The sequence below is a fragment of the Plasmodium malariae genome, assembly GCF_900090045.1.
Source record: "Plasmodium malariae genome assembly, chromosome: 12".
NCBI lineage: Eukaryota > Apicomplexa > Aconoidasida > Haemosporida > Plasmodiidae > Plasmodium > Plasmodium malariae.
Window position 1 is genome coordinate 1,183,151 of NC_041786.1, and position 23,775 is coordinate 1,206,925.

General features: G+C 26.6%; 4 protein-coding genes across 4 annotated transcripts; all 4 read left to right on the forward strand.

Moving 5' to 3' along the window:
* Nucleotides 1–790: 790 nt before the first annotated feature.
* PmUG01_12035900 (conserved Plasmodium protein, unknown function) lies at nucleotides 791–4,388 on the forward strand (the record flags this gene model as incomplete). Its single annotated transcript, XM_029006563.1, has 10 exons — nucleotides 791–932; nucleotides 1,266–1,306; nucleotides 1,544–2,047; nucleotides 2,145–2,220; nucleotides 2,395–2,595; nucleotides 2,855–2,944; nucleotides 3,300–3,389; nucleotides 3,577–3,710; nucleotides 3,832–3,882; nucleotides 4,179–4,388. The coding sequence occupies 10 exons, from the start codon at nucleotides 791–793 to the stop codon at nucleotides 4,386–4,388; spliced, it is 1,539 nt and encodes a 512-aa protein (XP_028863040.1).
* A 2,872-nt stretch (nucleotides 4,389–7,260) lies between these two features.
* PmUG01_12036000 (alpha/beta-hydrolase, putative) lies at nucleotides 7,261–10,476 on the forward strand (the record flags this gene model as incomplete). The annotated part of the gene is made up of 1 exon (XM_029006564.1): nucleotides 7,261–10,476. The coding sequence occupies one exon, from the start codon at nucleotides 7,261–7,263 to the stop codon at nucleotides 10,474–10,476; it is 3,216 nt and encodes a 1,071-aa protein (XP_028863041.1).
* A 3,344-nt stretch (nucleotides 10,477–13,820) lies between these two features.
* On the forward strand, nucleotides 13,821–15,284 carry PmUG01_12036100 (conserved Plasmodium protein, unknown function; the record flags this gene model as incomplete). The annotated part of the gene is made up of 1 exon (XM_029006565.1): nucleotides 13,821–15,284. The coding sequence occupies one exon, from the start codon at nucleotides 13,821–13,823 to the stop codon at nucleotides 15,282–15,284; it is 1,464 nt and encodes a 487-aa protein (XP_028863042.1).
* A 3,950-nt stretch (nucleotides 15,285–19,234) lies between these two features.
* Nucleotides 19,235–20,989, forward strand: PmUG01_12036200 (conserved Plasmodium protein, unknown function; the record flags this gene model as incomplete). The annotated part of the gene is made up of 3 exons (XM_029006567.1): nucleotides 19,235–19,640; nucleotides 19,904–20,037; nucleotides 20,552–20,989. 3 exons carry the CDS (start codon nucleotides 19,235–19,237, stop codon nucleotides 20,987–20,989), a joined length of 978 nt encoding a protein of 325 aa, XP_028863043.1.
* Nucleotides 20,990–23,775: the final 2,786 nt, after the last annotated feature.

Sequence of the window (23,775 nt, forward strand, 5' to 3'; positions counted from 1 at the left end):
TTGTTTTTTTATACATAAAAAAAAAATTAATTAAATGGTTTTATAATCATGTTATCCTTTTTTTCAAATTTTACAAAAGTTTCTTTTTTTCTTTTTTCCTTTTTTTGCACAAAACACTGCGTGTTATTTTAAAACATTAAAGTAAATAAAATAAAACATAAAAAAAAATAAAAAAATTGAATGTAAAATATATAAATAACATATAAATATAAATAATACAATATGCTATTTTGCATACATTATGTATTATGTTGTTTTTTCAACATCCAAATTGTACCTCTCAATTTTTATGTTACAACCATTCTGCTCATATAAAAATTAACTTCCCTTATTTTTCACCTATTTTCACAAAAACTGTATTTCCTACATTTTTTTATTTTCGTAAATATTTTTTCTTTTTTTTTTTCTTTACTTCTTTTTTCCATTACTCCCTAATTTATTTAAGTACTTTTTTCTTGATGTTATTATTCTTTTCCCTAACTTTTCGTTATAGGCTATATAAATTTTTTCATTCATTCGCATATCAATGAAAAAAAAAAAAAATTATATAAGGATGTATACATATTTATGTACGCACATAATTTATGTGTATAAGTGTACGTACATCGCCCTTATGCGAGAATATTATATATATGTACTTATTGGATTGATATAGTATACAAAAAGTTTCCTTAAAATAGTTGTATATTCATCCATGCAAAAAGGCAGCGCTTATTATGTGTAAAAATATGTAATTATATTTTTTCAAAAAAATGTGAAGGGCGGTTACTTACGTGCTAAAAAAAAAAAAATGGATAACTGTTTTGTCATTATAAAGCAATATAGTATATTGTTTTTTAAAAATTATAAAGGTAAACTTGCATGGAAACAAACAAAAAGAAATATTTATTCTACAAAAGTTGCAAGTGGTAAAACTAGTAAAATCAAAATATGTAAGAAGAAATATCATGTAATTTGCATGAAATGAGATTCTTAGGGATTAAAAAAAAAAAAGCTAATTATACTATCCCCGTAAACATATGCTCCATACTTGTCAGTAACACTTTCTATGCATACACTTGCGAAAATGTGTACTGAATGTTAATGAGAGGAGGCTTAGAAGCTTATCTCTTTTTTCTTTTTTTTTTTAATTTTAAGCTTTTTTATGTTTGCGCTTTTTAATCTTTAGTAAGTTTCACTCGGAACATAGACAAGTACATATATATATACTTATATATGCGTACATACAAACATGTGCATATAACCTTTTTCTCATAAACTTCCAGCAAAACCGATTAACGTAACAGTTCATCCTCATGCAACGAATGTAAATCGTCTTTTTTTCATTTTCTTTAAACAAAATGGACGAAGAAATTTTAAACAAACTAACGAGTAGAGAACTGAAACGGGTTAAAAAAAAAAATGAGACAAAATAATATGACAAAGTAGTATTACAAAATAATAATTTTCATCAAATTTTTTTTATCCCTTGTGAAGTTATTTCATATCAGTAAAAGCTACACAATGATTTGTGCATAATTTTATGTTTATCTTCTTTATGTAGACTATTTTAGACAAGGCTAAGAATATTTTATCAGAACGAAAAAGCACTATAAATGAGAATTTTGAAAAGAGCATACATAATGGAAAATTAAATAACAATAGCAGTAGCAATGACAATAACAATAGCAGTAACAATGAGAATAGCAATAGCAGTAACAATGAGAATAGCAATAGCAGTAACAATGAGAATAGCAATAGCAGTAACAATGAGAATAGCAATAGCAGTAACAATGAGAATAGCAATAGCAGTAACAATGAGAATAGCAATAGCAGTAACAATAACAGTGAGAGTAAATGTAACAGTAATGGACAAAGAGACAAAAAAAGTTATGAAGAAAAATCAAGGCGCGAAGAATTTACATCTGGGGCATTTGAAAAAAAAAAATATTTAGGGAATGAAAATAAAAAATTTTTTAACCTCCAGGAGTTTTCACTCATATATTCAAAGATGGTTTATTTGAACAAAATTGAAAATGTCCACAATAAATTTTTTGTACCTGAATTTGTATAACTTTTCATTTTTTCGATTTATTATTCCTTTTTATTTTATTTTGTTTTATTTAATTTAGCTCCTTGCTCTTCTTTAAACAATTTTGCTACAGTGTGAAATAAACGATCTAGACTATGAGAATATAGAATATGAGTTGTTAATATCTTTCATGAACACGTTTAATAATGGTTACACAATATTCGTTACACGTTATTCGTTATGCGTGAATACGCGCCTACACGTGTGCATGTACTGATGTTCGTGCCTGCAAACATATTCGTGCCAACTGCTTTCTCATGTGCGTACGTGAGTCTTATTTTCGTACTGTGCTTATACGAAATTTCTCTTTTTAATCTATGCAGAGCTAAAATTTCAGTTAAAATTAAATGACAATGATAAACAAGAGGACAAGGAAAACTGTGTGCTTCACAAAATGGCCAAAATATTCATCGATAAACTTATATATTATTGCTCCAATCCTATAATTTTTTTAACACAAAAAGATAACAATAATAACAGTCTATTTGATAATGAAATCATCGGTCAGATTAGTAGCTTTTTTGGTAAGCTCAAAGTGTATGTGTTGCTTGCATCTATTCAATTGTTCGTTTGTTCGTTTGTTCATTTGTTCGTTTGTTCGTTTGTTCATTTGTTCATTTGTTCGTTTGTTCATTTGTTCGTTTGTTCATTTGTTCATTTGTTCGTTTGTTCATTTGTTCATTTGTTCGTTTGTTCATTTGTTCATTTGTTCATGTATGTACGTCCATTTGTTCATGTATGTACGTCCATTTGAAAACAAGTTAAATACGATTTTTTTCACAGAACAAATAGAACAAAATAGAAATGGGGATATTTTATTTAAAATATGTTTGAGTAAAATACTACAACAAATTTTTAACTTCAAGCCTAATCGTAAACATTCTCAGTGCATACGTCATACATATATATATATATCATACATACATATATATCATACATATATATATATATCATACATACATATATATCATACATACATATATATCATACATACATATATATCATACATACATATATATCATACATATAAACAATACTTTTATATGCCCTTAGAACACACATATTTGTGTCATGATTATTTTGTAACCACTAAATAGTTAACATCTTTTTTCATCTTTCGTATAATAACATTGCAATTAACTTGTTTTACTTTCACATTTTTGTTTGTTGGAGTTTTTCTTATAAACATTTAATTTTTTTTTTTTTTTTTTTTTTTTAAATAAATAAGCTGAGGATATGGCTAGCTGGATTTCTAGGCAAGCTTTTGTAGTCCTGGTTAAAATATTAATTGATCAGGATATAAAAAAACATGAACAGTGTAATAACAATCAGTGAGAAAGGAAATAATATGCATACAAGTGTGTGCAGGTGTGCACATATATATATATATATATATAGATATATAGATATAGATATAGATATATATGTTTGTATATATTAATACATTTTTGCTCATGTATGCATTAAAACATGACCTATTTGAACTTTAAAAATCGATTTGGCAGGTATTACATACACAGTAGAGTTAATAAAAAAAAATCTGTCAAGCTTAGATTTTTTTCAAGTGGACAACGTTGTAGTTTTGATTGAAATTATCCAATATGCAATCATTTATTTATCGGAAAATAAATATAATACGGTGTGTTACACTTTCCTTACTTTTATAGTTGTTAATTTTTACCAAAGTATTGCATTATTTATGAGTTTTTATATAAAGTGTAGCAATTTTTGTGTTTTATTATATTTTTTTATTTTAATAGAAAAATTGTTCATTTAATAGTGAAAGCTGGTTTGAGGACTTTGGAGATCTTGTATGACCAGATCAGGAAAAAAAAGAAAAATATAAAGAAAAAAAGAAAAAAGGAGAGAAATAAAGAAATATGGAAAAAAAAGAAAAAAGGAAAGAAATAAAGATCAAAAGAACAAATAAACAAATGAACAAATGAACAAATGAACAAATGAACAAATGAACAAATGAACTAATGAACAAATGAACAAATGAACAAATGAACTAATGAACAAATGAACAAATGAACAAATGATTAAAATTGTTTACTATTTCAAACATTCACGTTATGCTTAAATTTCACGTATTTGCCCAATGCAGATAAAGTCCCTAAGGAGTAGTGAATGGAAAATATTTCTAAACCAACTAATAGTCATAGAAACTTTTCTTTATGATAAAAAAAGAGAAGGTACTAAAAAAGTTTTCAATAAATTATATAGACAGCAGATAGAACTCTCAGCTATTAAAAATTGTTCTTATTCCAAATGGTTTAAAATTGAGATGCCCTTGTCAATGAGCTTATTCAAATAAATTCCAACAAGGTAAAAATAAAGTTATACAAACTTGCACGTTTAAAATATTGCTGCATGAGCATTTGTATGTATGTATGTATGTATGTATGTATGCATGTATGCATGTATGCATGTATGCATGAATTTATGTATATATTTACGCATGTGTATACAAATTTCCAATTTTAACTCGTTAAATTTTACTTCTTACTCTTAATTTTTAAGGCGTAATAAAGAAATTTCTTGCAAACAAAACATGCTTATTAGATAAAGCTTAAAAAAAAAAAAAAAAAAAAAAAAATATCCTCTTATTCCATATAACTACAATATCCATTGTGAAGATTTACAGTAAAATGTAAGTTAATTAATTTTTTGATTTATCATTTTTTTTCCATCTTATACACGTATGCGTATAACGTTGTGAAAAGTGGATGAAGAACAAACAAACAAACAAACAAACAAACAAACGAATGAATGAATGAACAGGTGAAAACTGCTTTACACACATTCAAAAATAGCCTCAATCTCCTTTCGAAAAAACTTGATAAAAATATATTTCCACATAACTGTAATTTTGTTTGTCTTTATAAATTTTAAATACTAACAGAACTTTTAAGAAAGGCCTTTGAAGGTGAAGATATGTACGATATAGCGAAAACACCTTTAAAGCTTATTTATTCACATTTAACATGTACACATGTACATGTACATATAAAAAATAATTTAAATGGTAACATTAAGGTGAAAGGGTACTAAGTTTTAGTCTACTTTTACTATATCTTGTTTGCAGTATTTTGTTCACAGCATTTTGTTCACAGCATTTTGTTCACAGCATTTTGTTCACAGCATTTTGTTCACAGCATTTTGTTCACAGCATTTTGTTCACAACATTTTGTTCATAATATTTTCAGAACATTTTGAGTTCTAATATTAGGTCCAATTTTTGTTCATATGATTAAAACATTCATCATTTTTAAAGGAATGCTTTATGGCTCTTTATGTTATGGTTAAATTTCGCACGAAAAAAGGAGCGCTCTGCGTAAGACTTCACGTATATATGTACAAATGTATACCTGCATAAATATATACCCACATAAACATATACATATATAAAAACATGCATACACATGTATATGCATAACTGTGTTACGTTACGTATGGCAAATAATATCAAATAAACTGAAGAGCATATCCATATATTCAGAATTTTTTGTGCTTCAAATTTTCGTTTCGAATTTTCCATAATACTGTCATTTTCCTTCTGCGTGTAAATAATAAATATTTACATATTCATACTTGTAAATACATGTACAACTAATATATATATATATATATATGTATAACTATATACATATTACATATTTTGCGTTTATAATTACCTATAAATGTTTTGCTTATATTTTATATAATTACATATATATTAGTTTTAAATTTATGTAATTTGGTTTTTAACACTTGTATTAAAATTATTTCATATGTTCGAATCTTTTTTTTTTTTTTAAAAAAGAATTCTTAATTTTACTGCAGTAAAAGGTATTTTTTATTTTTATTTCTATTATTTTTCTGAGCTTTTTTGGTAAAAATTAAAACATTTTAATTTTAAAAAGTATAATTAAGAATTTTCTTCTTTTTTCATCTTTTTTTTTCTTTTTGCTTCTCTTTTCTTCTTTTTTCTTCTTTTTTCTTCTTTTTTCATTTTTACTTGTTTTTCATCCTTTTTTTTCTTTTTGCTTCTCTTTTCTTCGCTTTTCTTGTTTTTCCTTTTTTTCCATTTTTGAATATATTTTTAAGCTTCTATTTTACAAGATAATTGTGAGTATAATTTTTTTAATTTTTTTTTTTTATAAACATTTTTTTTTCCGTCCTTTACATTTTTTTAATATTTAAAAGGTGTGTTGTTAGGAGAATATATGGCTAATACTTAAGCATATTTTTCATTCATGTTTCGTATTATTATGTACTATACGCGTATACATATAATATACGCATATATATGTATATATATGTATATGTACACTGTTTAGAGTAAAATTATATGCTAATAAAATATTGTAACATACCAAATCAAGTTGAATATAATATTTCAACCTTTTTTTTTTTAGTAGACCGTTTTATTTACCTTTCCCATTTATATGTTTTTATTCTGAACGGCGCAATTTTGCCTTGCCAGTCATAATTTTGCAAAAGTGCGTAGGATTATATATGTGAAAATATATGTCCATACACGTATATGCGACAGGTACATACGTACAGATGCATACATACATATATACACATACGTACGTACCAACCCATATAATTATGTACATATATATATATATATATATATATATATATATATATATATATATATATAATGTGAGTACTTAAGCTCATATTGACTTATTAAGTGACAGCAGGTGGGCCGCGTTCTTCACATTTGATGAAAAGGGAATCCGACCGTTTATATGTACAAAAACGAATGTACAGTTTTATATACATATTATTACAATCTTTTGATAACAGTAGTATGATTACAATCGTATATATATATATATATATATATATATATATGCATACAATATGTACATATAATACATGTTCCTTTTATTTCCCCCCCTCCTTTTTCTCTACCCATCTTGCTTATCATTTTACCACGCACATATTTCATTTTTTTTTTTTTTTTTTTTTTTTTTTGTTGTACTGCGCATTTAAGGTTAAACATTACGCGTGTGTATGTATGTATGTATGCATTCATGTATGTAATATATATATGTACAAGCCCATATGTAGTGTTCTGTGCTTAAATACCATATGTATTATAATGTACATTAAAGTAAAAATAGTGCGAAGAGGGTATAAGTGAAATAAAGAGTGTAAAAATATTAACGACCAACAAATCAAACTCCTCAATGAATGAAACTAATAATGAGAAATCTAAACGAAATTTAATTGAGAAAGTAAGTAGTGAAAAAGATAATTCGATTAATGAAGGAGTGAATATACCGACTGACCAAAGAGCTAATGAGAGCAAAGGTTTCAGTAACAGTTACGAAAATTATGGCAGCAGTATGAGTAGCAGTAATAACAACAGAAGCAATACTGGAAGTACTAGCGGTAATAATGTAGGCAGTACTAGCGGTAATAATGTAGGCAGTACTAGCGGTAATAATGTAGGCAGTACTAGCGGTAATAATGTAGGCAGTACTAGCGGTAATAATGTAGGCAGTACTAGCGGTAATAATGTAGGCAGTACTAGTGGTAATAATGTAGGCAGTACTAGCGGTAATAATGTAGGCAGTACTAGTGGTAATAATGTAGGCAGTACTAGCGGTAATAATGTAGGCAGTACTAGTGGTAACAACATAGGAAGTAGAAACAGTAACAGCAACGGTGGGGGGGAGAGACGCGTAAGTAGTTTCAAGGAGGGAAACCCCAACGGCAAAGATACTGCATCGACGAAAAAGTTAGAGAGCGGTTTAAATGAAGAGAAAGAAACAAAAAAGAATTACATGCAATATGATGATGGTAATCCAGAAATAAATTTTTTTATTAATAAAGATAATTTAAAAATAGCTAGATATGCATGGAAGGCAGAAAACCCTAAAGCGTATGTATTTGCTTTACATGGAATTACATCACATCTGAGAAACGAATATTTAAATTATATGGGTAGACCTGCATGGGTTGATCAAAGAAAGGATGAACACCGTGAAAAAGGAAATAATGAAAAGGAGGGATCATTAAGAAGAGGGTTCATTAAAATAGGGGGCAACTACCTTAGTAAAAGCGGGTCTGTAAAGGAGCACGAGAAGTATGTGATTCCTAATGGCAACGACTGCAACGACTGCAACGACCGCAACGACCGCAACGACCGCAACGACCGCAACGACCGCAACGACCGCAACGACCGCAACGACTGCAACGACTGCATTAATGGCATCAGCAATGGAAATTATAATAACAGCACCAGTAATAATAATAATGGTAACATAGGTGGTAGTGCGCGAGTCAATGCTCCCGGTAGCGCTAATATAAGGGCGTTGAGCTTCTCCTCGGGTAAAGTAAGACAAAGATCGTACGATCGAGAAATGAGGAGCCAGAGTAATACAAATTCTTCGGATGAAGAAGAGGAGGAGTACGATGATGATGATGATGATGATAATGACTCTTCGTCTTTATCATGCAGTTCATCCGAACTAGGGGATAAGAGAAACTTAGAAAAGAAGTTAACAATGTTTTTGTCCTGCTCATCTTGTATTTCAAATTTAAATGAAACGATGAATCATGTGAACAGCAAATTCAGTGAGGGTGCTTTAAATAGTGGTAACAGTAATGACTATAACTGTAACTATAGCAACAGTAACATTAACAGCAATAGTTTTAATAATACAAATAGCTTCAATAATAATAATAATAATAATAATAATAATAATAATAATAATACTGATACTAATACTAATACTAATACTAATTATTATTATAAATATAACTATAACGATGATGATGAGTGTAGTGATAACGCTATAGACGACGAAAATGTATTGTTACCTAATAAGGCGGATGTAACAAAGCATTATGACTCAAGTGTATATTACTGCTCTATGTGTGGCATATGTGAATACTGTAATTGTGGTGTAAGAACATTATCATATAAAAATAGTTGGATAGAAATGCTAAATGAAAATGATTTTTCGTTTGTTGGTATTGATAATCAGTCACATGGATTATCAGAAGGATTTAAAAACTATCGTTGTTATATTGAAGATTTCGATAATTTCATCCTGGACGCTGTTCAAGCTTTAGAAATATTTGTTAATGAATGGAAAGAAAGAAATGAGTTAAAGCCAATAATTATTATGGGTTTATCTATGGGTGGTTGTATAGCCTTAAAATCGTTAGAATATATATATAGATCTAATAAAGAATGGAAATCATATATAAAATCTTTAGTATTAGTATCACCTATGATTAGTTTAGGTAAACAAAAAAACAAAATTAGTAATAGACTTCTAATATCAGCAACGAAATTTCTTAAATACTTCTTCCCACTACTTCCAGTTAATGTAAAAGAAAGTAATCCCATGTATCCATGGATTAAACATGATTCGGAAATTGATCCATATCAATATTGTGGGCCCTTAAGAGTACGAATAGCAGCAGAATGTGTCGGTGCAGCTGACAGTTGCTTGACGTATAAAAATTTAAAATATATAGAGGATGGAGATGTTGATATTATAGTGATTCAGTCCAAACATGACTGCATTGTTGATCCCAGTGGTGCTATCCATATGATGAGGAGACTGCTCCGTATATATGACAAGAAAAAGGGCAAAAAAAGGAAAAAAAAAAATGCTGATTGGGATAGAATGAAGCGAGGCGTTAATAGTAGAGTAAGCACCAGTATTAATGGAGGTGTTAATGACGGCGTTAATTGTAGCGTTAGTAAGAACCGTCTCATGTTCTTAAACCAAATTAGCAGTATGAAAAGAGACGCTGAGGGTACACTACATGAAGGTAAGGAAGCAAATGATGATATCATGTGTTGCAAAGAGAATGTAGATACAACACCCTCCAATGAAAGACAGAAAGACATGAAGAACAGTGTAGAAGGGTATATAGGAAGCCCAGGTAAGGGTAACAGTAATGATGGCATCAATCTTGTTAGTGTATGTCGTTCTAGTGATAACAATACATGCAGTAGCAAGAGGGCTAGTGTGAATACAGAAATAGGAAAAGGGGAACGGAAATCGCATATAGGTAGTTTTGCTCACTTATACGAGAAGAAGAATATTCTGTCAAGTTTAGTATATTCCCACGAATCATTTAACCGAATAAATAAAAATGATGAAATTTTCCCCATTTCAAATACCGAAAACGACATAAAGAGTGAGAGAATTATATGGAATACATTTGATTATGGTTATTATAAATCTTTTAAATTAAAAAAAAATATAAAAAATAAAAATCATTCTTTATCTAGTGATGAGGAATTTAAAAATCTAAGTGTTTATATTTTAAGATATGGTTGTCATACCTTACCAGGGGAACCAAACACAAGAGAAACAATCTCGCTTTTGGTGGATTGGCTCAATGATACATGCCATAAATACATTTACAAAAAGTGAAGCTGCGCGCCCAAAGTCGATCAGTGGCATGGATAGCAGCACGACCAGCAGAACGACCAACAGAACGACCAACAGAACGACCAACAGAACGACCAACAGAACGACCAGCAGAACGACCAGCAGAACGATCAGCAGAACGATCAGCAGAACGACCAGCGGAACGAATAACAACACACGCACATGTAAGAAACAGCTGTTAATATTTTCACCTATTCGATTTTTTAACACTACCCTCTTCCTCTATTTATTATTAACCGTTCTTAGGTTTACTACTCTGTTGTAAAGTGCGGTATGTATGTACGTATATGGGGTGTATGTGTGTAACCCTGCATGCCCCTTTTTCTTGTGTGCAATTACGAGTCTACCAATTTTGCATTTTATCTACTCATATTTTTTTATAAATGTATTATATTATACTGTTATATGTGTGTATTTCTGTTGTATGTACGATATATATTTTACTAAATTTTTATTTTTCAAATTTTTTATTTTTAATAAATATAGTCTGTACTTGTTTTTTTTTTTTTTTTTTTTTTTTTTTTTTTGTGAGAACAATTCTATGCTTTAATATTTCTTGAAGCATTATTTATATACATGCGCAGGCAAAAGAAGTAAAATGGTATAAAATAAAATAAAAAGAGTATAACAAAATGAATATAATAAATATAACAAAATACATGATGATGCGCAATACATAATACACTTATCAAATGAGATGGACCCCTGATACATGTAAATTATTTTGCTTTTTAAGTATTTTCAAGCTTTTCGTTTGTTCAATTTTTTTTCGTTTTTCCTTTTATTTTGTACCTTCCTGTACTCACGCGTATTCCGCAAATGTGTATATATATGTATGTATTATATGTACATGTATGCAGTATGTATTGCTTATATATCAAATTACCCATACACGTATATCTATGTATTCTCCTTAACCTGTGTATTTTTATTTTTTTTTTTTTTTTTTTAATTTCAACGACAAAAATTAAAAAAATTATAAAAAGATAAAAATTAGATATATAATATATATATATACCCCCGCATGTCTGTACCTCAGTACAAAATATTTTGGTTTACTAAATATCCGTTGATCTGTTTATTTTTTATTTTTTTTTTTTTTTTTTTTTCCAGCCGCATGTTTTAGTTACACACAACGTAATACATTACATTAATTTAACATATATATATTAGCCATTTTAAGAAAAATATATTTATTCTTGCGTTTTTAAGGTAGTACCCCCTTAATGTCTCCATGTGTGCTTTGCACACCATACGTATATAATACATACATATATATATATATATATATATATATATATATATATATATATACATATATTTGTATTCATATGTATATATTCTTATGTTGTACATGTACGTATTGTGTATGTGTGCACTGACCTTCATTCCGTAAGGAGTTCTTTTAATTTTTTAAAAATATTATAAAGCGCTACTTCATACACGCAGACTCATCAAGTCTTATAAAATTTAAATCGAGCTGTTAAAAAATAGACTACAATAATATATTGTAATAATGCAGTGTAGTAAAGTACTGTAATAATGCAGCGTACTTTTTATAAATACTAAATTTTGAATAATCTTTATTGTTGTACAGGGAAATGAACAGATTTTCTCACCTCCTTTGTCAGGCAAAAACATATACAACCTGACATATACAAACCTACATATGCACACATACTGCATATATATATATATATATAAACATACATTTAGATTTGCTTATGATAGGTTCCACCTGCATAGTCGATATTGTATTCTTTGTCATCCCCTATTACACCAATTTTTTATATCGGCTTTAGGATTCTACACATTATGCCGTATGATATTTTGTTTTTTATTTTTTATCATATATTTATCATTTTTTATTTTTTACCTTTTTTTTTTTTTTTTTTTTTTTTTTTTCTAAATTACCAATGAACAAGGAAAAAATACTCGAATATGAAGCATAACATAAAGTAGGTATCTATTTAAACTCACTGCAGTGTTACTATTTTGTTCTTTTTCTTCTTATGCTTTTCCATATCCATCTCTTTTTCCTTTAATTTTTCCTTTAATTTTTCCTTTAATATTTCCTTTAATTTTTCCTTTAATTTTTCCTTTAATTTTTCCTTTAATTTTTCCTTTAATTTTTCCTTTAATTTTTCCTTTAATTTTCCTTTAATTTTTCCTTTAATTTTTCCTTTAATTTTTCCTTTAATTTTTCCTTTAATTTTTCCTTTTGTTTTTCCTTTAATTTTTCCTTTAATTTTTCCTTTAATTTTTCTTTTTATTTTCTCTTCTATATTTCTTCTATATTTCCTTCTATGTTACCTTCTCTTTTTATTTTGCTTTTGTATTTATTCAGTGTAATAAGTAAAAAATAAAGCAAATATAAGCAAAAAAGAATATAACATATATAAAGTATGAATGGAGCGTGCGTTCTCTATAGTGAAGCCTATACTTGTAAACAAAATGGATTGTAAAAAAAAAAAAAAAATTAAAATAATGAAAAATTGCAAAAAATTATGAAAAATATTAAAATAAAGTTGACGTTGAAGAGATATATCTCAAGATTTTTTCTTAAAAAATAGCGTATATACATATATATAAGTACAAACTAACCTTAACGATTATAAAATACGGCAAAGTCATTTTTTATAAATTTTTTTTTTCCTGGCAACTGCGAAACAGAGAAAACACGCCAAGGGGAGTTCTACGGTTATCTATATATATATATGTATATATATACATATATATAATATATATATATATACATATACATATATATATATATATATGTATATATATGTATATGTTTGTATATGTATATGTTTGTATATGTATATGTTTGTATATGTATATGTTTTTATATGTATATGTTTGTATATGTATATGTTTTTATATGTATATGTTTGTATATGTATGTATTTTTTTTTTCCCCCTTTTCCTTTTTTCTCACATTCTGCGTGATTTGAAAATATTCTTAATAAACAAAAAAAAAAAATTTAAATGAAATGAAATTAATAGAAGAAGAGTAAAAGATGCTGAACATTTGAATTTTTCCCCGGTAAGCTTTCACCCCTAATAGGGCATATATATAAACGTGCGTTTATGTAATATCACATGAATGCATACATATATGTATGTATACCTAGACGCATTATAGTTGAGCTATTTATCTTTTCAATTAACAAAGCACTGTCAAAGCGAGGAGTGGCAGGTATTAATGCCTACGCCTCATACGTATTATTATGTGCTCCTATAAGCCCATATGCTTATATACGCACATGTGTACACCTTTGCATTGCATTTATATGCCTATGAATGAATAACAGAACGAAAGGATGCTGAACCATCTACGAACAATATCATGGGGAGGGAAACTTAAAGGGAGCAATAAAATAAAAGTGTTGAAGGACAACTTGAAACGTTTTACTGCTCTTTTGAGAGTAAATGAAAATCCTTTTAAGTATATTTTTTTTCCTAAGAAACCAGTTTATGTAGGATCGAATAGATTCTTCTTTAGTAAGCAAAATGAAAATGACAATAAAAGTGTAGGCACCAAGAATGCAGTTCCATATGATAATATAAAATGTACCTTTATGTTTAATAAAAGTAAATGGTTTAAGTCTTATGTTAATATTAATTTTTTTGGGAAAAAGAAAGAATTTGACAAAAATAAAAATATGTGTTCGAATAACACTATATCCGGGTTAAGTGAAAATTTGGCGGGAGGAGAAAAAAATATTTTTGAATATGGTCAGGTCGATGAGCATAAATATTGCAGCAGGGAAAAACGAAGGTATGGAAAGGTCAATGGCGTCAAAAGTGAAGGGAACATTCGGGAAAATAGAAGAGATAATGACAAATATGAAGGAACAACCGCTGACAGTAACGAGAGCAAAAGAAAAGGAAGAAGTGATTGCAAAAGTAAAGTAAGTAATGAAGGGAACCATGCCAGCAATAACGTCCTGCACACTAGCCGAAACATAGTGGATGAAAGGGGAGAACGAGGGGAAAACGTTAATGGGCAGCTTCAAAACATAGCAGGGGATACTAACGATAATGAAAAGGGGAAAAAAAAAAAAATTATTCTTTTTAAAGGAACGTACTTTAAAAATGTACATTCGTTATTATTGTCCAAAAAAATTAAAGAGACGTTAACAAACTTAAAAAGTAGACATGGATATAAAATAATTATGAAAAGAATAAAAATTGAAAAAAAAAAAATTAATTATATATTGACAAAATATCATATTATTAGTACAGGAAATGTTAAATATAATTTGAATGAACATATTTATAGAAAAGCTGTAATTAATACAAAAACTAAAATTTTTACTTTTTTAAAAAGATACAATAATAAATCCCTTATAGATATATATTATGAAGAAAAAACAAAATATAAAGTAAGAAAACAAAAATTATATGAATTACAAGAGAAAATTATTAAAAATTCAAAAATTGCACAGTCAAGTGTTAAAAAATTTTTTAAAAAATATGGATACGTAGGATTAGGAACGTATTTTATTGTCTTCTTAATGACTTTTTGTAGTTCTTATTTTTTTGTGCATTTTAAATATATATCTTTATCTGATTTAAAATATATATCAGAAAAAATGCATTTAAATAAATATATAGATGATGACTTACATAAAAAAATTGATTCTGTTTGGGGTGAAATTCTGTTTGCTTATATCGCTTCAAAAATTGCAGAGCCCCTTAGAATAGTTATTACTATTCTTATAACACCATATATTGCAAAAGTTATTAAGCTAAAAAAGAGGGGTAGACTCAAGTCTCTTTAATTGTAAACAGGGTACCCTTACTTTCTATTCCTTCATTGCGCTATTTTTAAACCGTACTTTTAACGACATATTGGTAGTATTGGTATTATTGGTATTATTGGTAGTGTTGACGTTATTGGTAGTGTTGACGTTATTGGTAGTGTTGTCGTTATTGGTAGTGTTGGCATTATTGGCAGTATTGGTGTAATTGGCAATATTGGCTTTATTGGCAGTATTGGCTTTATTGGCAGTATTGGTGTTATTGGTAGTATTGGTCGTGGTGATTGGGAGTACTAAAAAGTGGGTAATCGTATTGCACATTGTAGAGGTAATGCACGTTGAAGAGAAAAAAAGACAAAATGAAAGCCTAATTGTTGTCGACCCATAGCATACATATATATACACAGCAGGATCGTTTGCCTGATCCCCGTGATATAACTAGTGCAGCACTGTATGATGTGCTAACCCTTCTTTTTTAAAAAAAAAAAAAAAAAATTTCATTTTGTTGATATAGTTACTCTTTTGAAAGGGTATATTTATTCGTAAAAATGTGCTATGTTATGGAAGTTTGTTTTGTTTTTAGCTTTTTTTTTTTTATGCTTTATACTTTTTGTTTTTTTAATTATTTTTTTATTTTTTTTTCCCCATCTTTTCCCTTCTTTTTGATATAAAACTAAAAACACATGGGGAGTTATAATTTTAAAAAGTTCAAAGTAGCATATACAGACATATGTATGCTTTTATATGTGATTGAACCATTAAAGACGTTTCAAAATAGTAGTGGTAAAATTCTCCAACAAAGAGAAAACTTCTCGTAAAATGGATCGTAACTGGATAGCATACATCTTTTGGAAACATCCTTGCATAAAAGAATATTCATTAAAAGGCAAAATTGTCGAGTCGCAATATAAAATAAGAGCAGAAATAATTTTTAAAGATTCCTGCACGTTATTTTACGTTTTTTACATTCTTTTACATCTTTTACATTTTTTTACGTTTTCCACTTTTTCAGAACGTATACCTTTATATTCCCCTTTGTGTAAAAAGCACGCATAACTCTCAATTAAATTTTAATAGCCTACTTGTAACTGTCCCACATGTGTGCGCAAAATGTATTATACACTCTTTGTGTATTACATTATTTTACAAAAAAAAAAAAAAAATGGAAAATTTCATTTTCGTTATATTAATAACTTGAATTATGTGTACCTTACTTGTACATATAAATGTATGCAGGTAAATATGTACATGTTCATAATACTTTTTTTCCTTTCGGGATGCTATAAAACACGTAAAACGGTTCTCAATTTGCACACATGTGATGGTCGGCAGAAAAAAAAAATTAAAAAAGAATATTCACAATATTAGCAGTATTAGCAATTTTTGCAATAATGACAATTTTTATTGCACTTATGGTATTAACCATTTTTAGCATTCCACCAGTGTACAATTTTACATGACCAGGACAACGTAATTTATGATAAACCCAAATACATTCTCCATGTAACAAAGCGGCAAAGAATATAACAAAATGATGAAGCAACAAGGAAACGAAATGGCGGAAGGAAAAAAGTATTTATCAACAAATGAAATAGATTTTATATATATCCATCTCCCATTTAGCATTTTTGATAAGGCAAACATATAAGTGCATGTCCTAGTGAATTTTACATTTTTTACCATATTTTTTTACAAACTACATAATTCATATGCTTTATCAAGTTTTTATTTAAAAGACTTATAAAAACTTTAACGGATACAATGTGTGCACTGGGGGCGTATATAAAAATCATTGTTGTGCATTTATTTGTTCGAAGTACGTTCTTATAAGGCTTTACTCCATATTTTTAATATTCCCTTTTTTTTGTTTTTTTCGTTATTTTATTTTCTCTTAGTATGTGTTAATCTTACGAGAGCTACTATTCACGCAGGTATATATTTGTTAAATATATGCCCATTCGCACATATGTATGTATACATATATATATATATATATATATATATATATATATATAATACATATGCATAACTGGCTTATTCGCTGAGACCCACTTTCTATCATTGCACACATTTACTCTTAACTACATTTCAAAAAAAATGAATTTCCTCCTTTGTGTTACCCTCTTAGCAATTCTGCAGTTTTTCAACTCTTAATTTTATACTTCCTTATTTTTGAATGTAAACTATATATTTGTTTACGTGAATGGAGGATTAAATTTACTATTTTTGCTTTCGGTTTTGTTTGTGCATTTTTTTTTTTTTTTTTTTTCTGTACGGTACATAAAAAATGTTATTTCACAAGATTAATTAGACCTATGTAACATTTTAAATTAAAAAAAAAAAAAAAAAATTGCTAATTTCTACTTTTGATTAAACGAGCATAGGAACAGAGTAGCGAATGGTTACTCGCGCACAAAAAGCTATTATTTAGAACAACAAGAAAAAAAAAAAAAAAGAAGCAAAACCGATAAAAGAGCCAAAATAGGAAAAGAAGCTAAAACCAGTTTGCAATTACGTTTTTCTAGAAAACTAACCGTTATGATTATTTATTTGAAATGTGTTACTCGAGAAAATATGTTTTTGTGTTTCGTTTGCACTTAACTGTTAACTGTTCTTTTTTTTGTTGTTTTTCTTTTTTTTTTTTTATCTTTTTGGTAATTTCAAGTTAATGAAAAGGGACTAATAAAAGCAAAACGAAACAAGTAGTACTACTTTGGTTTATGTAATAACACTATAATATTACTAAGCAAGTTTAATAGAAGCAGAGGGAAAAAAAAAAAAAAAAAAAAATGAAAAACTTCAAATGAGCTTAAACAGTTTAAAAATTTGTCCTAAAATGTTTTTAAAATTCTCTAAATATCTAATTTTGTTTTTTCTTTTTTCAAATTTGCTATCACGCATTTAAGCGACATATAGCAACCACTATATTTTATCGTTATATATGTATATAAATGTATAAATTATAAATATATATATATAATATGTAATATTTGCTATGTATTAATGTTATGTATAAATATTTTATATATATATATATATATATATATAATATTTATTATTTTACCATTCACGGATAGTTAAAACAAAATAAATAATTTTAATGTGTATTTACTATGAAAAAATGATAAAAAAAAAACGAAAAAAAAAAAGGAAAGAATAAGGAAAGAAAAAGAAAAGAAAAATGAAAGAAAGTGAAATTAAAACGAAAGAAAGTGAAATTAAAACGAAAGAAAGTGAGATTAAAACGAAAGAAAGTGAAATTAAAACGAAAGAAAGTGAAATTAAAATGAAAATAAAGCGAAAATAAAACGAAAAAGAAATAAAAAAGAAATAAAAAGTAAAAATGAAATGAAAAAGCAAAAAGTGAGTATATATTTGCAAAAGCATTTTTTTCAAACACATAAAATAGTATTACACATATTTTATCAAACTACGCAAAAGCATTATTAGCGATTAATTTTAGTACATTTCCATAAAATAGGAAAATTTTTTTTTTCAATTTGAATTTACATATATATATTATTATATATATATATATATTATTATATACATATATATATTATACATATTTATATATTTGTTCGCCTTTTTCATTTCGTTTTGTTTTACTTATTACCCTTTTTTATTTTTTCTTAATATTTTACTTTTTTTTTTTTTTTTTTTTTTATTTTATTTTTTTTTTTTTTTTGGTTTTATTTTATTATTTGTATTATTTTATATTTGTATTATTTTATATTTGTATTATTTTATATTTGTATTATTTTATATTTGTATTATTTATATTTGTATTATTTTATATTTGTATTATTTTATATTTGTATTATTTTATATTTGTATTATTTTATATTTGTATTATTTTATATTTGTATTATTTTATATTTGTATTATTTTATTTTTGTTTTTACATCCCTTTTTTTTTTTTTTTTTTTTTTGAATGAATGAATGAATGAAACATGTCGTTAAAAAATAAAATGCATGTAAACGAGCTGAATAAAACCGTATTTAAGGAGGATTATAAAAATAAAAGAAACACAAAAGAAGTTGAATTCATGGAAACTATTGAAAATTTAAGTGATGCTTTAATGTCAAACAACGATTCATTTGATAGTAATGCATGCTCAAAAACGTCAAGTAGTAAAAGGGTGAATGTAAAAGGAAATGAAAAACAAAAGAAAGATAATTTGAAAAATAAAAATAAAAATGTACCAAATGACAAAAAAAAAGAAGAAATTACTCCTACATACATTCCACAAATATATGAAACGTATGACTCAAATCCTATAGAAGAATCACAAACCTACAATAATAATGAATATCAAATTGGCTTTAACATTATTCCCAACATCTTGGCTATATTTTACATAATTATAACACTAGGTAGGCGAATCGAAAAATTTGCATAAGAGTGGCTACCCAGATATGTACGCATACATGTCTTTATCCACGCATAGGCACAAATACATGTACATGCATGGATGTGTGTTTGTATGTATGTGTGCACGTTACAATGTATATTTTAAGGCATATTAATGTATTAGACCATTTAACAAAGAAAAAATACACCTTTACACGAACATATATATATACACTTGTACATATTTTTTTTTTTTTTTTTTTTTTTTTTTTATATACCATATCAGTTATAATACTACAGTCGTACTTAAGCAAAGATCATATAATAATAAAAATCATCAACATAGTAAAACTTAAACTTCTTGATTTGTTAAAAACCCTACCGATTACTAAAAACCTTATGAACAAAATCACCTCATCAGTAAGGGCTGAAAAGAGCCGCTTCGTACATACATATATATATACACATATGTGCACTTGTGTATATATACATTTATGTATATTTATTTATTTTTATATACTTCCTTATACGTGTAAACATCAACTCCTAATGTGCAGATAATCATTTTTTTATAACGGTTTCCACCATTTACTGCTAAGCATTTTTGACCTGCTCTACCTCACTGCATGCACCCTATATTTATATTTCAATTTGTTCGTGTGTCCACACGAATGTATCTTTGTTTATTTATTCATCTATTTATTTATTCATCTATTTATTCATTCATCTATTTATTCATTCATCTATTTATTTATTCATCTATTTATTCATTCATCTATTTCATTCTATTCATTCATCTATTTATTTATTCATCTATTTATTCATTCATCTATTTATTCATTCATCTATTTATTCATTCATCTATTTATTTATCTATTTGTTTTATTATTTTTTTTTTTTTGTTTTCTTTTCCCTCCGCCGTGCACCTTTTCAGATCATAGTAACTCACTTGTTTTTAGATGATTTAATGGTTAAAAGTAATTTGATGAAACCATATATAGAGGCAATAAAAGGAATCATAACGGAATATTTTTTTTTAATTCTTTTTATAATTTTAATGTACTTTATATCATCATTTATTTTACATATAATATTTGAAATTATAGCAATGAAGAGAGAAAAAGATTTATTAGAAAAAGAAAATGTTGTACTTGTAACGAACAAAATGACCGTTGAAGAATATGAAGACATGTCCTTCACTTACAGTGAATTAGCAAAATTACATGATGATAAGGATTTTATTTGTTTAAAAAACAAAAGAGCAGGAGAAGGAATTGAGTTATGGAATTGGCAAATAAGAAAACATAAAAATCAAAGTAATGATATAGACATCTGTAGTGATATTGAACTCTCAGATATGGATGAAAATTGACTCTGTTCATTTTAGATACATTTCTTTATAGTTATACACATGTGCAAAACTGCGTATGTACAATTACGTGCACGAATGTATTTATGAGTATATGTACATATATAAATATATATATATATATATATATATATATATATATATATATATATATATGTACGCATGTTTTATACTAATATTGTACACGTATGTGTATATAATCAATATGCACACCTATTGAATCCTTCAAAATTCCCCCCCCCATCATTGTTTTTTATTGTGCATTTTCATTTGTTAAGTATTTGAAATTCTGATTTAATATTTAGTTGTTCTTTTCAACGTTTTTTAAACGCTATATATTGTTCCTTTAAAATTCACACATTTTGTGAATGCACATATACGTGTATGTTTACATTTAAATAATAAAATGCACAGATAGAACAAAAAGTTTGCGAAATATACAAAGACACACAAATACCCGAATGTACATACTCATTTACACACACACATACATTTATATACATATATACATATGTCGTACGAGGAATAATATATTATGAAATAATTAAATTTTTGCAAAATACATTTTTAATAAAATATTTTTCTGTGTGAAATTATTTTTAATTTAATAAATGATATATATATATATATATATATATATATATATATATATATATATGTTTATGTGAAAAAAAGAAAAAAAAAACTCAAATAAAATATGTGTTCTTATTTATTTTTCACTTACACTTTTGAAAGCATTACATAATGATGTTGTGGACATTGTACCATTAACATTAACATTAACTAGTCTTTTTATGTTACTTTTGTTTTTCCATACTTTTTTATTTTTTTTATCTTTTTAACTTATTAATATTTACCAATGTTACCCCCAGGAAGAAGTTACTATATGTACAGAAGTTACTATATGTACATATATACTTATACATACATCCATGCACATACATATTCATACATATATATACATACATATATATACATACATATATATACATACATATATATACATACATATATATACATACATATATATACATACATAAATATACATACATATATATATATATATACATACATATATATATATATATACATACATATATATATATATATATTTATTTATTTTTACCCATTCAACCGAGGGTGTAAGACTACTTTTATGAACAGTGCAGGCAATTATTCATGCATACATTTTGTATTAGTTTTTATAACCTTTTGATACAGATACTTCTATTCGAACATTTATTGATATTACAGAAAATGTTTTAAATTAGTATAAATGTTACAAATGTTTTTTTTTTTCTTTTTTTTTTTCTTATTTATGTGTACCTTTTTTTCCACATTTTTACGAAAAAACCTATATTGAATAAGAATATTCATAAAAAGTTAATTTATATCTTTTTTTTTTTTTTTTTTTACCTCTTTATTTTTCCTTTTTTTTTTTCTCCTTTTATTTTATTAAATATATTAAAAGAAACATATTTAATAATTTATTTTTTGTTATTATAAAATATAATGTTTTTCACATAAAAATAAAGTATTAAACAAAATGAAATATTGCACGTTGCACAATACTTACTGTTGTAGCTATTTGCATGTTTCAACAGTACTTTATGAATAATAATATAATTCATTTAACAAAAAAAAAAAAATATATAAACATGCACAAGTAGATATAAACACGAACAAGTAGATATAAGCGCGAACAAGTAGATATAAGCACGAACAAGTAGATATAAGCACGAACAAGCAGATATAAGCACGAACAAGTAGATATAAGCACGAACAAGCAGATATAAGAACACATATGTACGTATATACATACATATATGCATATTGTATACAGCGTAGTAAAGTGGAGAACTTAATTACGCGGGGGGGCACGTTTTTCAACTTACAGTATTTTAAAGCGGTTAGCATGCATTAATATATGAGTGCGGTATTTCACTTGAAGATAGTATAAATAAACTAGAGCAAAGAAAAGCAAATCACAAATGGACACACAAACAAAACGTGAACACTATAATTTTTTCTTATTTTTATGTACGTTAATGTTGAAACATATTACTTGAAAACTGTAGAAAAAAGAAAAAAAAAAAGCTATATTAAAAATGTAGGTTGCTGAAAATTATGCTTTCTTCTTAGCTCCATTTGATAGGGACAATTGTTTTTTTTTTTTTTTTTTTTTTTTTTTTTTATTGTTGTATGTGCATGATCTGTTAATAATATATGTAGAATGGTAGGTGGAAACATATTATAAGTATATACAAAAAAATTCTGAACATGTCATAATTTCAAATTATTAAATGCACACACACATACGCACAATACAAAATACAAAAATACACACACTCGTTATAAACGCAGTGCAAACAAGTGATCAGTCCAAATTATTTATGTGCAGGATAAATGCAATAAAATGTGTTTCATACCACTTCATGTAGTTCCTATAATCTTAGCACATTTGTGCTCTCTAAGATTTAAAATATTTTCTTAATTGTCTACAACTTTTATGAGCTTTAAAAGTTTGAGCAGTACAAAATTGTTGAATTAAGATTAGAAAGTTATGAATACAAGGGTATTACAAAAAAATAAAATTAAATAAAATAAATAAAAATAAAAATAAAATATATAAAAATAAAAATAAAATATATAAAAATAAAAATAAAATATATAAAAATAAAAATAAAATATATAAAAATAAAAAATATTAACGCGAAATCAATTATGACACTGAAAAATGAAAAATGAAAAATGAAAAATAAAATAATATAAAATACAATATGATATAA